Source organism: Ictalurus punctatus, chromosome 20 (assembly GCF_001660625.3).
Source record: "Ictalurus punctatus breed USDA103 chromosome 20, Coco_2.0, whole genome shotgun sequence".
In the NCBI taxonomy this organism is placed as follows: domain Eukaryota; kingdom Metazoa; phylum Chordata; class Actinopteri; order Siluriformes; family Ictaluridae; genus Ictalurus; species Ictalurus punctatus.
Genome location: NC_030435.2, coordinates 22133686 through 22148000, shown reverse-complemented (window position 1 = coordinate 22148000; position 14315 = coordinate 22133686). Strand labels below are relative to the sequence as shown.

Below are 14315 nucleotides of genomic sequence, written 5' to 3'. Positions count from 1 at the left end.
GTTGCAATTTTCTGATTTCAGCACCTTGCATATCGGCATAATATGAAATAAATAAACGAATAAATAAATATGCAGTACAAAATGTACAGTTTACATGTATGGATACGGATATGAATTGTCTGGAACAAGGCTTACATCAATATTCTATAGGTTTAGGGAAGCGAATAAATGACTGATGGTTTGGTTGCAATTACTGAGCATGTTACTTCACAATTTATGTTAAATATTAGGTTAAATAATAAGCCTTAGGCTAGGCAGGTAGTGAGAAACGTAGCAGGTTTGAACATTTGCATTTACATGTCTTATCATGTCAAAAAGTTCAGAATCCTCATATAATTAAAGTGTGATTCATAGATGTATTAGTACTGTGGAATTAGATTGAAGCTATACACCGATTTCAGACCTTCCTAGACTTAAAATTCAGGGAGGTCAGAGAGGAAAACCATGCACTAGTCCATTTTCAAGCCTTTATGCTACTTCAGAATTTCTCCTGTGAGTAACAGAAAGACTTGAGGTCATCTTAGATGAATTTGTTAGCATAAATAAATTCATTTTATTTATTGTTAAAGATTGGGGAAGGGGGAATAAATAAAACGAAGCAAATAATATACAGTATACCCACAAGCAGTGATCTGAGGGGTCCAAGCACTCGGGAAATTATACAAAACACTAAAGAGACCATAGATGAACATACTATTCTATTCGGTTTTTGTGACGATAGCTCAAAAGCTAACCATAGACATATACTGTAGCAGGTGAAATCTTGGTGTAGCTCTCCATATGGCATGGTGTAGTTCCTCCACCAGGTGGAAGTATAGTCATTGAAAGGAAAATGTAATGCATGACTGATGAAACTTTAAATGCTTTAAACACAATCAGTTCAAAGACAATCGTCAGGCACCAAACATGTCTTGGCTTCTCGACCGCATTGCACGTCAGTAGGAAATTATGTAATTTTCATTTTTTACCAAACAATCCCTTTTTTTTTTTTATCCAGCTCATAATCAGTCATTTCAGCCAGCGCCTGTTTCTGATTGTATTGTATTTATGAGACAATTTGGAGCTGAACTCCAAAGTTCACCACTAAAGCCTTTGTCGGATTTATCACCAGTACACTTTGTTTTCTACCTGGACTGCGATACTGAAACCTGCTCTCTTTCCACTCTTCAGCTCGGTGAAGACATGATGTGTACGTCTATTCATCATGGGAGTAAGTTTTCCCTCAGCCTGTAATAATAGAATTTGAATAAAGCACGAATGTTGTGCTACAAGACAATGAAATGTGATCTGGGGTTGTTGTTGTTGTTTTTTTTTTAAACGTTTAATATAAACCGTATGACCAGGAAATTTAACAAAACGCCCAAAGGTAGGAGGTTGGGCGGATGGAGAGTTATCAAAGCAGGTTGGAGAGATGGAGAGACAGTAAGCAGGTTAGTAGGTGATGTTGGGTGGATGAAAATAGTGGAGTGATGGAGAGATATTGATCTGGTAGTAGAATAATGGATTGAGCGATACAAACCTGAGATGGGGTTGAATCAATAGATGGGAATCAAGCAAACAGGTAGAGAAGGTTGGATGGATGGAGAGATAGTGAAAAGGCCAGTACCAGAGACCGGATGGATAAAGGGATTTACGGCTGTCGATGAGGTAGATGAGGTTTAATGGATGGATGGATGGATGGATATCAAACAGGCTGGAGAGCATTCGGATTGGATGGATGGAGGAATATTAAGCAGTTCAGAGATAGAAGGTTAAATGTATTGGGTGAAACTAAGCAGGCCATTGGAGGAAGTTGAACAGATAGAGAGATTGCAAGCAGGTAAGTAATGGATTTCAAATTGTATGAGAGGATATTGAACAGACTGATAGAAGAGTCTGGATTGATGGAGAGCTATCAAACAGGCTGGAGAAGAGGTTGGATGGATTGAGGATAGCAAGAAGACTGGATGAATGAAACAATCGTGAGCAGGCTGGTAAAAGACGGTTAGATGGAAGAAAATGTATAAAGGAGGCTGTTAGAAGAGGTCAGATAGACAGAGAGATATTAAATAGGCTGGGGAAGAGTTTGGATGGATGGAGGAATATCAAACAGTCTAGAAAGAAGTTTGGATTGATGAAGATATGTTGTGCAGGTTGGTAGATCAAGCAGGCTGGTAGAGGAGATTGGGTGGATGGAGAATTGTTGGACATGCTGGTAGAGGAGATTGGATGGATGGAGAATTGTTGGACAGGCTGGTATTGGAGATTGGATGGATGGAGAATTGTTGGACATGCTGGTAGAGGAGATTTGATGGATGGAGAATTGTTGGACAGGCTGGTATTGGAGATTGGATGGATGGAGAATTGTTGGACAGGTTGGTAGAGGAGATTGGATGGATGGAGAATTGTTGGACAGGTTGGTAGAGGAGATTGGATGGATGGAGAATTGTTGAACAGGCTGGTAGAGGAGATTGGATGGATGGAGAATTGTTGGACATGCTGGTAGAGGAGATTGGATGGATGGAGAATCGTTGGGACATGCTGGTAGAGGAGATTGGATGGATGGAGAATCGTTGGGACATGCTGGTAGAGGAGATTGGATGGATGGAGAATTGCTGGACAGGCTGGTAGAGGAGATTGGATGGATGGATAGCGTGGATAAATTGTGAGGAAATTGGATGAAAGGAGCAATGCTGAGCAGACTCGAGGAGGAAGCTGAAGGATGAAGGAATACTAAGCAAGCCAATGCCAGAGAATGAAAGAGGGGGTTTTGAAGGTTGTTTTTAGTCAATGAATTGTGAAGGTATTCTACTACTTATCTAAAGTGCTTTGTCATTTCTTCATCACTTTCTTGTCAGTAGAACGTATGAAGCCTGAAGCCTGAATTGACATGAGACATTAACAAGTCCAGCTGCCTTTAATTCTTCCTGCTAACATCTTTAGCGTTTTGGATGGAGTTTTTCCTTAAATCAGGCATGGAGGAGTTGAGCAGGTGGACTGCAGCTGGTTCTGGCCGTGCTCTGGATGACCATGCGTGATATAGATCTGCACTTGGGAGTAAGAAAGAGCTACAGTGTAGGGAGTTAGCCAGGCTCAAGGAAGCCTTCAGTAAGCGTAGCTATAAATCTGGACCTCTGCAGTCCTGCAGAACACACACCTGGGATGTCTGTACCAAACCCACCACACAAATCCATCCATGTTTATCCAATGCAGATTTACTACGGATGTTAATGAGGAGATTTGTTAGGTTTGGAAGCTCCGAAGCAGTCTGGACGTTTGCTCTGAAGCCTTCCGTGGAGAGTGGCAGATCTTGGTACCTTTTTCCTCAAATGAAATGTAATAATCCAAGGAAATGATTGGCAGACACGTGTTGGGGTGCATAATGATTTATTTTTGCCCCTTGAACAATCCTCTTATGAGTTGGGATAAAGGACGAGCAGTCCAATTTTCCCTTTCCTCAGCCAGCGCGCCATGTGCTCCTGGAATCATAAAGCTTTCTAAAACGTTCTGACAGGAATCCAGGACATTTTCTTTGCTTCTGTCTCTTCAGTGAGGACGAAACAAAAAAAATGTGAGGGATAAGATAAGAATTTCAAGTACAACCAAGGCAGGATTCTGAAGCTCATGGCCAGAAAAGTGTACAAAAGATACAACATACCTCATATCCCATGAAATTAGCTAGTACATGCTAGCACACAGCATTTGCAAGTTTGTTTTTTGTTGTTGTCGTGCTAGTTTTGGAATCCAACGTCTATGTCTTGTGTCATGGTGTTCAAAGATTTGTTCTTCTGCTGGACACAAGCGCATGGAAGTACATATACACAGAAGTGTGAAGAGCCATCCGAACCACGATTCTGAAGCTCGTGGCCAGAAAAGTGTTACTATTGAACTCTGATGTTCAATCGTGTCTCCTGTTTTGCTCGGGTCTATTTCCGTCCGTATGCCGCACTCTTCAGTCTCATCGCTTACGAGCGCTAGGTTAGCGAAGGGGTGTGGAATTTACGTTCGGATGACAGGATTTACGAAATGGCGACTCGTGCATCAAAGAATAACCGAGTAATCCAGACGGTACACTCCTCTATCTGAATCTCTTGAGCTCTAGAAGCTGCTAGCATTTTACGGGCCGTGTTTGTATATCGACGCTTTAAATTTCTCGGAAAAGTCAGAACTATGAACTGTTAGTGGAACCGCAGCTTCCTTTCCATTTCTTACACAAAATAACTCCTCTACAATCCCAGACTTATCTCGTACTGCGTCAAGCTAGCACTTCACTTCCTGTTTATTTATAGCCTATGCTTGTATATGCAGAAACAACGGTCTCTTTGCAGAATAATTGCAAGTATCCCATGACAGTATTAAAGACATTACAGGGTCAGGGTCCAAAGACAGTTAGTCGAAGTGTTTGTGTGTGTGTGTGTGTGTGTGTGTGTGTGTGTGTGTATTGATTCGTTTTTGCTACAACTTATGTTTCTAGGTGCATGCAGCATGCTAGTCACTCTGCTGTATGGACTCGAGCCTTACATGGATGCTACAGAAGAGAGCAGTTTTCTTCAGGACATGCTAATGGTCAACTCTCTGCACGTACTCATCAAGGTGAAAGGTCATGTGGGGTCTTAAATATAGATTTATGACTGAAAATATACTTAGGCGTTTTTATAAAGGTTTCGTGGCGAGTTCAACAAAGTCGATCGCTTACCCAACTCCCAATGTAAAAAAAAAACGTACAAAAAGCGCTGTTGGATTCTCGATTCTGATTGGTCAGAAAGTACTGATTGATCTGATAGTAACGCAGCTTCCAGTGGTTGTACGGAAGGAGTCTCCAGTGTCAGTGGTTTTGTCACAGTCAGAGGTAAAGCTTTTTAAGGACAGAAAGTCTCTGGTTTTGGCACGTGTCACTTCTGTGAGTGAAATGTGGGCGTGGCTTAATGAGTTCAGCCACTTTCCGACATTCTGTACATGCACAAGCCTGCAAGCTGTCACACACACACACACACACACACACACACACACACACACACACCACCTGCTCAAGGACCCTTGGAGAACAAGTGTTCACTGCATTGGTGAGAGGCTCTCGGGAGGCGAGCTGGGAAATTATTTACGACCTAAACACTTCTGCCCGAGGCTGAAACATATAAAGTTGATATAGTGAGCCTCAGGGCGCAGGCCGAGTTCCAGACATACATACGAGCTGAGAACACAAACATGCTATATAACGCTGCATGTTCTTGTTTTTTTGTTGTTTTTTTTTCCCTTTCTTTTTCTTTCCGAGTCCACCGCTATGTGTTTGTAAAGGGAGTAAGTCAGGGTTCTATAGGAAATGTCTGCAGAAAAGTAAAAAGGAAAGCAGGGAACAGGTGCCATGATTTATGGCGTAGCTGTAAAAAGTAACGGTTTTTATGTTTCGTCGACGTGATGGTCATCGTTTGTATATTTTATTCCTTTTTTGTGAGTCAATCATCACTGTTTAGTCAAATTACAAGACTTGTATATAAACAGCTATTAAAGAAAGAAAGAAAGAATGAAAGAATTACTCCTGGGGACGGGAGTTAAGATCTTCTGTGTACAGCACGCAGGAGTGAAGGAGTGACTTCCTATGATGTGACATATTTCCTCAGATGGACAAAATCCCTGAACCGGGATGGATCCATGATGGACACCAATCTCCTCTCCTCTCCTCTCCTCTTCTGTTCTCCTTTCCTCTCATCTCCTCTCTTCTTCTGTTCTCCTTTCCTCTCATCTCCTCTCCTCTTCTGTTCTCCTTTCCTCTCATCTCCTCTCCTCTTCTGTTCTCCTTTCTTCTCATCTCCTCTCCTCTCCTCTCTTCTTCTGTTCTCCTCTTCTGTTCTCCTTTCCTCTCATCTCCTCTCTTCTCCTTTCCACTTCTCCTCTCCTCTCTTCTTCTGTTCTCCTGTCATCTCCTCTCCTGTTCTCCTTTCCTCTCATCTCCTCTCCTCTCTTCTTCTGTTCTCCTCTCATCTCCTCTCCTGTTCTCCTTTCCTCTCATCTCCTCTCTTCTCCTTTCCACTTCTCCGCTCCTCTCTTCTTCTGTTCTCCTGTCATCTCTGCTCCTCTCCTCTTCTGTTCTCCTTTCCTCTCATCTCCTCTCCTCTCTTCTCCTTTCCTCTTCTGTTCTCATTTCCTCTAATCTCCTGTCCTCTCCTCTACTCTTGTCTCCTCTTCTATTCTCCTTTCTTCTCCTCTCCTCTTGTCTCCTCTTCTATTCCATTTTCTTCTCCTCTCCTCTCTTCTGATCTCATCTCCTCTCTTTTACTCTCATCTCATCTCCTCGCCTCTTCTCCTCTCCTCTCTTCTCTTCTCCTCTCCACTTTTCCTCTCATCTTCACTTCTTCTCTCCTCTTCTCATCACCACTTCTCCTCTCCTCTCCTCTCCACGTCTCCTCTCATCTCATCTCCTCTCTTCTCATCTCACACATCTCCTCTCCTTTCCTCTCCTCTCCTCTCATCTCCTTTCCACTTCTCCTCCACTTCTCCTCTCCTCTCTTCTGATCTCATCTCCTCTCTTCTCCTCTCCACTTTTCCTCTCATCTTCACTTCTTCTCTCCTCTTCTCATCACTTCTCCTCTCATCTCATCTCCTCTCTTCTCATCTCACACATCTCCTCTCCTCTCCTCTCTTCTCCTCTCATCTCCTTTCCACTTCTCCTCCACTTCTCCTTTCCACTTCTCCTCCACTTCTCCTTTCCACTTCTCCTCCACTTCTCCTCTCCTCTCTTCTCCTCTCAACTCCTTTCCACTTCTCCTCCACTTCTCCTCTCCTCTCCTTTCCACTTCTCCTCTCTTCTCATCTCCTCTCTTCTCATCTCACACATCTCCTCTCCTCTCTTCTCCTCTCATCTCCTTTCCACTTCTCCTCCACTTCTCCTCTCCTTTCCACTTCTCCTCTCTTCTCATCTCCTCTCTTCTCATCTCCTCTCTTCTCATCTCACACATCTCCTCTCCTCTCTTCTCCTCTCATCTCCTTTCCACTTCTCCTCCACTTCTCCTCTCCTCTCCACTTCTCCTCTCTTCTCATCTCACACATCTCCTCTCCTTTCCTCTCCTCTCCTCTCAACTCCTTTCCACTTCTCCTCCACTTCTCCTCTCCTCTCCTCTCTTCTCTTCTCCTCTCCTCTCCCTCTCATCTTCTCTTACGCCAGGGGTTTAGATGTGAGCCAGGAACAGAACTCACCTGCTGGAGCTTCGGGCCGTTAGCCGTTTGCTCCATCACCCCTCATCGCCCCTCATCGCCCAGAGCAGACTCTTGTAGCTGGATGTTCAAGGGGAAAAAATCCTTTCAGGAATCAGTGATATATTTTAGCCTGCGTGTATATGAGGTGTGAGATTTGGCGGAAGGCTGAGTAAGTGACACGATCGGCACGCGGAGGGAGTTTTATGTGCAGTTATGTAGACCGGGTTCAGACATCCGGCCTCTGGAGAGAACGTAGCGCTGCCCGCGGCCTACGTGTGGCTGTGACTTGGCCTGCAGTAGCGTCTACGGAAAAGAAAAAGCTCTGACATTGTTTTCCTAAACCCGGCCGTTATAAAACATGCTCTTTTTATACACACTGTCTTTTATATACGAGCCCGTCGCTACATGAGGACTGTAAATATGATCACATCTTTCTTGGGTAATTTCACGGCAGTTTTTGTCTTTCGCTTGTCTGTCTTCGAGACTGATGCTTTTCGAGCTGAGGGGTCCAGCTGCAGTTTAGTGATTTCCTGAGATTTCCTGACACTTGATGTAGCTGTCCTGGAGTCAGACATCGTGCTGCAGACAGACAGACAGACAGACAGACAGACAGTCAAACAGACAGACAGGTCATAATTCTTTCCCTAAACTTGCAGTCTCGTTGTTCTGTGGCTGATTTCGCTCAGTCTCTGCTGAACGAATTAACGATCCATGCTGCAGCGTAATAATAATAATAATAATAATAATAATTATAATCATATATATTTTATTCATATCGCACTTTCTTAACAACCCAACGCGAAACCTGTTCGGTTAACCGTCACTTCCTGTTTGGGTCAGAATGCCGCGTGTTTCAATTTCTACTGAACATAAATCAACAGCGGAATGATTTTTCCAGCTTGGAACCTGACGGGGTTGGTGCGTTAGTTTTTTGGGGTTTTTTTCGAACGAACACGGAAAACCATTATTAATGGTAATATTTATATTACAGAGATGATATTCAGGTCATGTTGGCCCTGAGAGCAATGAGGTGAAAGAGAGAAAGAGAGAAAGAGAGAGAGAGAGAGAGAGAGAGAGAGAAAGCGAGAGAGAGAGAGAGAGAGAGAGAGAGAGAGACAGACAGACAATAAATAAATAATTAAATAAATACATGCAACAGAAAGAAAGAAAGAAAGAAAGAAAGAAAGAAGAAGGCAACTGAAAGACAAACATACAAGCAAAAACAGATAAACAAATAAACAGTAAGAAATGAAGGAAGGGAGGAAGAAAGAAAGAAAGAAACAAACAAACAAGGACAGACAACAGTAAGGCAGAGGAAATACAACAGATAGATAGATAAATAAATAAATAGATGCAGCAGAAAGAAAGAAAGACAAAGGAAAGACAATAAAAAATAAATAGATAGAACAGAAAGAAAGAAAGAATGAAAGACAACAGAAAGGCAATACATTAATAAATAGATAGATAAGTAGATAGATAGATAGATAGATAGATAGATAGATAGGTAGATAGGTAGAAAGACAGAAAGAAGGAAGGAAGGAAAGAAAGACACCAGAAAGGCAAAGGAAATGCAATAAACAGATAGATAGATAGATAGATAGATAGATAGATAGATAGTTAGATAGATAGATAGATAGATAGATAGATAGATAGATAGATAGATAGAAAGACACCAGAAAGGCAAAGGAAATGCAATAGATAGATAGATAGATAGATAGATAGATAGATAGATAGATAGATAGATAGATAGAACAGAAAGAAAGACAACAGAAAGGCAAAGGAAATGCAATAAGTAAGTAAGTAAGTATGCAAGTAAGTAAGTAAATAAATAAATAAATGCAACAGAAAGAAAGAAAGAAAGAAAGTTTTACTCACTGACGGGTAAAGGAATGTTTATAGTTGCTCTAACGTAAGTGATAAGATTCCCCAACATTCTCTGTAACTCTAAATGGATAAAAATAAGTAACCAATTGTAACAGTTGGCCAATTTCTGTGGATTTATATAAGGGGAATAAAACACTTCAGGATCTGCTGTTATACAAAAGAAAAAGGTGGGAAATGTGTCAGAATACAGGTGTGATATGCAGATCAGCAACAATCCCAAAACCAGGCAAACGTTACCTCGGACCACATCGCACCACCCCGTCGTTATCATCTTCCCATAACACCCCCTTTTATTCCTCACGTAAACACGATCAGCTCGAAACAGGACGCTGTAGTGTTCCACGAAGGGAATGCTGGACATTAACTTGGTTTCGGCAGACACCTAAGAACTGAGTTGATGATGATATAATTGAAAAAATATATAATCAAATAATAATAATCCAAATAATTGAGCTGGTTCAACGGGACTCGCGTTTCTAAAAGGTTTTGTTTGGCCGTGTCAGGAAATCCGACCGCGTTAAGACCTCCTTCACACGGCTTTTCTCTGCACACAGCTCCACGAGAGGTTACAGAGGTTTGGCGTCCAGAAACCAGCACCAATCCAGGACCACGCTGAACAACTGGCACGCGAGGTGAGACATCTTTCCAGATGGCTGTCGTGTTTTTCACAGATGGAGGAAGAGAGGTGGAGCTACAGGAAGAACTTAAACACGAACTTCAACATTAATGCAACACGAGGGAATAAAATGAAGTGACCGATATTAACTATAATATGGTTTGTTTACATTAATTAATGCCGTAAATAATGTTAGTTAAAGGAACTTTAATTCAAACATTACCAATTATAGATCCAATGATAATGAGTCTTTATTGGTCACGTATACATTACAGCCGAGTGAAATTCTTTTCTTCGTATATCCTACCATATTAGGAAGTTGGGGTCAGAGATGATACAGCGCCCTCTGGAGGAGAGAGGGTTAAGGGCCTTGCTCAAGGGCCCAACAGTGGCAGCCTGGCAGTGCTGGGGCTTGAACCCCCGACCTTCTGATCAGTAACCCAGAGCTTTAACCGTCAAGCCTCCACTGCCCCTAGTGGTGTGCTGGAGTAAAAATATACCGCACAGGTGGGCGGAACGGACGAACGAATGAATTCAATCGATCAATTTTCAGCATGAACGTTTCTTACTCCTTTTTTGATGTGAACTAAACCTGAATATCAGGTTCACACACCAATAATTCATTCGTTCATCTATTTGAACTGTTCGTTCCTTTTTCAATAGCGCTTATCCTACACAGGATCACATGGGAGCCTGGAGCCTATCCCAGGGAAATCGGGGAACAAGGCAGGGAACATCCCGGACGGGGAGCCAAACCATCGCAGGGTACGATCCGACACTACGGACAATTTGGAAATGCCAATCGACCCATAAGGCGGGAATGGGACTGTAATAGAGAATAGGAACCATCCATCCAATAGCAACATACACATAGACATTTACACATGGGGCAAGTCAGCATAACCAATCCACCTACCAGCATGTGTTTGGGGAGGCGCGATGGAAGCAGAGAACCTGGAGAAAACCAAACCAAACCAAACACACACACAAGGAGAACAGGAACAGGAACTCCAGCTCATGATCTAACCAGGAACCCTGGAGCTGTGAGGCAACACCATATTTCTAAATCGTCATTATGCGACGTATTCATTCCAGCATTTCATTCAATTCATTATTATTCTTGAAAGTTCTTACCATTGTTTTTGATCTAAATGAATTCGACACGGTTCTCGGTGGGGAGGGTCTTTAGATTGGACATGATCCAGCTCCTGTGTCTGTCAGGAAGGAATAGACAGAGTAGTACAGCTTCTGATGAACTTAGCATGTCTATCTCAGCGGTGTCCCGCTGTGCTTTAGATATCAATCTCGACTCTGTACGCGTTAATAGTTTCTTGCTGAATCATCCAAAAGCCGTTTTTGCTCTTGGCGGACGGTTGGCGGTATCAGTTCGGATCTGCGGTGATGGTCGAAACAGAAGATTATCTCTCGGCCGTGATCGCCGTCGCCGGCTGTTTGTTTAACGCACGCAACGAGGATCGCTTTCCATCTGGCCACTGAGTGAAATCAAGGAGGACATTTTGGTGCTTTAAGCTGCTAAAACCATTTTTCCACATGTCGCAGCCCTGTGTCGAGTTTCATGTAAATGTCAGGTCTGGTGACGTTCATGACCGCACTGAGCTTGGCCAGCCTGGTTGGTGGAGCTCTGGAAGAAATGGCTTTTTTCTCAATGGCTCGTAGCCTTTTGACCTGGAATGCAAAGAGCAACAGGCGCTGTATTTACACTCGGACCGGTTTAACCCCTTCACGCCGCTTGTCCCCATTGGCTGGCTGGAATTCAGCACGAAATTTCTACTCCTCTGTTTTTTGACTGAGAGAGATTCAGGGTTATTTTTTCCATCCGAGAACATTTTCTTCCACCGTCGAAGCTACAGGATGTAAGAATTTGGAGTTTCACACACACACACACACCCCCCCATGATATCGCGAGTAACTTGTGGAAGATCTTTGGCTGTACTGCTTTCATGAGCGATGACGTGGAGCATATCTGCGCAGGTGTACAACGAATCTCTCACCAATTCGTTCCTGCGAGTCACCGATGACTACGTATTCCCTTGGGCGACTCACAGCAGCTCGAGAACCTCCTGCTTTAGAGGGGGTTTTTTTTGTTGATGTTGTTTTTTTGGGTTTTTTTTAAAGTAAGAATGCAATTTTTCCCCAAAAAGTCCTACACACTCAAGCGTCGTTAATAATTTCGTCTTCATAATAATCAAATGATCGTCCTGCTCCCTGGTGCGTTGCTCAATCTATCGGGTCAGTTTCCATCCGCCATCGTTTAGTTCGTTAGTGATGAACAGGGTGATGATTTAGACACTTTTTTAATATGTTTTCTCTCACGGCCTGAACACCAGCCATTTGGAGGCTCTTATTTAGACGTTTGAAATGCAGAATCACATTTTATTGGCTCTGGTAGGCTTTTTACAGTAACTCTGAGTTCACCGAGTTATAAGAGCCAACGCAAATATGAACCACGTCTCATTCGTTATATATACGGGACAAAGAAAGCAAAGATAAGTGTAAACTAGGCCAGACGTGCAAAAAGCGACCATTTAAACGGCAATTATTTCTTTCGAGGCTGTATGAACTTCTCATATTGTGCGTTTTAGGTTGCTAAACTTTTTTTTTTGCAGGTAATGGAGGAACTTCATACTTTAGAGGCCAGACCGGAGATTGCGGAGTTGATGCACGTGCTATCGAAACCCCACGTTCGGGTACGGTAATGTAGTGTGTTTAGTCATGTGTCATATTTGTGCACGGATTAGAGCTGAAACAGAATTAAGTAATACCACTAGAAAGGGACCTTGAGCCACGCTGAGCAGGCACGGCTAAGCGTCGGTCATTAATCGTAGTCGTGCCTACTCAGCGTGGCTCGTGGTCCCTTTCCAGAACCTTCACACTAGCTGTTCCTCACTGGTGGAATGAACTTCCAACCTCAATCCGGACCACGGAACCTCTCACTACCTTCTCAAAACAGCTAAAGACCCACCTCTTCCATGAGTACCTAACTAACACCTAAAATTCCAACCCTACATCCTTAAAAAAAAAAAAAAAAAAAAAAAAACCTACTCTGGCTCTTACACCTCGTCTCTGCACACTTTGCTTCTCTAGAACCCAATTATAAATCTTATCCGGTAGCACTACTTGTATTGTTCTCCGCTTGATATATATCGCTCTGCTCGTATTTCCTCATGCGTAAGTGGATAAAAGCGTCCGCTAGATGAATCGACGTAAACGTAAATGAATAATTGTACGAGTGATGCAAACGTTTTCAGTACCGTATATGACGGTATCTAAATGTCATACCATACTAGAAGAGCGTTCTTCGCTAGACGATCGGCTGATTGAGAAAGAAGCCGAATCACAGCTGGAAATGAAAAAAGGAGGGGAAAAGGGATATGGAGAAAACGGAAAATATACATCTAAATTGGAAATTAAACGGATGGATATCGTGTTTCCCTATTTGCCTTTTCCATTCTCGCTTCGTTCCCAAACATAATTCCCAATTAGTCTTTCGCATTCCCTTTCCATTTCCAAACGCACGTCCAACTGTCGATCAAGTCCGAGTAGCGGCTTCCAAATAAACTCGACCAAAAGTCAGTAGGGGGAAAAAAATGATTATTTATTTATTTAATTTTTTTTTTAAAAAAGCAAGATGACACTAGTTGCAGGAAAAATCTCAAGCTGACCAGACACTGATTAATGTTAATTTACCAAATGCAAGCATGAAACTCAACCCCATGTAGGAAAATAAATAAATAAGTCCATTTCCTTCAGTATTGTGTCCTATATAAGTGTAGCTGTCACATCGTTATAATTACACGCTGACATTCATTTCTGGTCCACTTAATGCTTTTCCATCACAAAAGCCCAGGCTTATTATGTTCTGAATCAGTTTTTGGTGTAACAACGAGTTTATCTGTCATCGAGCTAGTCAGCGTTGATGGCCGGGCCAAACGAAGTTCACTGACGGGTTGGAAATGTAAAAAAAAATATATATATATATATATATATAAAATAAAATAAAAAACCGCGATTGTGAAATGCAAATTTTCCAACCTGCTGTTTTCCATTTCCGATCTTAATCCCTGTTGTTTTTAAGCAATGCCGATCCCTCGTACACTCTTAAGCAGACGTTTTTGTCTTGCTATTTACGCTGGTGCTTTCTGCATATGAGGCCTTTCGAGGATCTGAATGAACAACTGACATTAGCCAGCTAGGTTTGTTTGTTTTTTTAAACAATAAAAATACAACGACGATAGAAGCCGTCATAGAATTTGTAATGGTTTTAATGGGTATAATGGGAAATTTCCTGGTTTTTAATGGAAACTGTAACGGTCCCTGTGGGGTTCTAATGGTAATCTGTTGCCTTCTGTCGGTGGAATGTTATGTCTAGCGGATACCGTTACGAACCGATCATTGTAACGGTAATGGTTTTAATGGTTTGGAATGGTGTTTGTAGTGGAAACCATTCTACTGGGTTTATTTGATTTTTTCATGCTGTTGATCATTTTCCTAGAACAGCACACCCGTGAAGGGTTTCGTTGCTTCTTCGTTTCACACGTCCAAGGTCCATTAGTTCACAGGGTCAGAGTTCAGCTAGACAAAGTATGGGAAGTGAAATCAACGGATAGGAAAAAACACTCGCCGT

The 14315-nt window shown here is 42.4% G+C and overlaps 1 protein-coding gene across 2 annotated transcripts in view; it reads left to right on the top strand.

The window, feature by feature from the left end:
- The first annotated feature begins 12301 nt into the window (after positions 1–12301).
- mpp7b (MAGUK p55 scaffold protein 7b) overlaps positions 12302–14315 on the top strand; it is a 45890-nt gene continuing 43876 nt past the window's right edge. For both annotated transcript variants that reach the window (XM_053673602.1, XM_053673603.1), the window contains exon 1: positions 12302–12378. In XM_053673602.1, the coding sequence (XP_053529577.1) occupies positions 12349–12378 (30 nt within the window). In that variant the 5' untranslated portion in view covers positions 12302–12348. The remainder of the gene's footprint in view (positions 12379–14315) is intronic.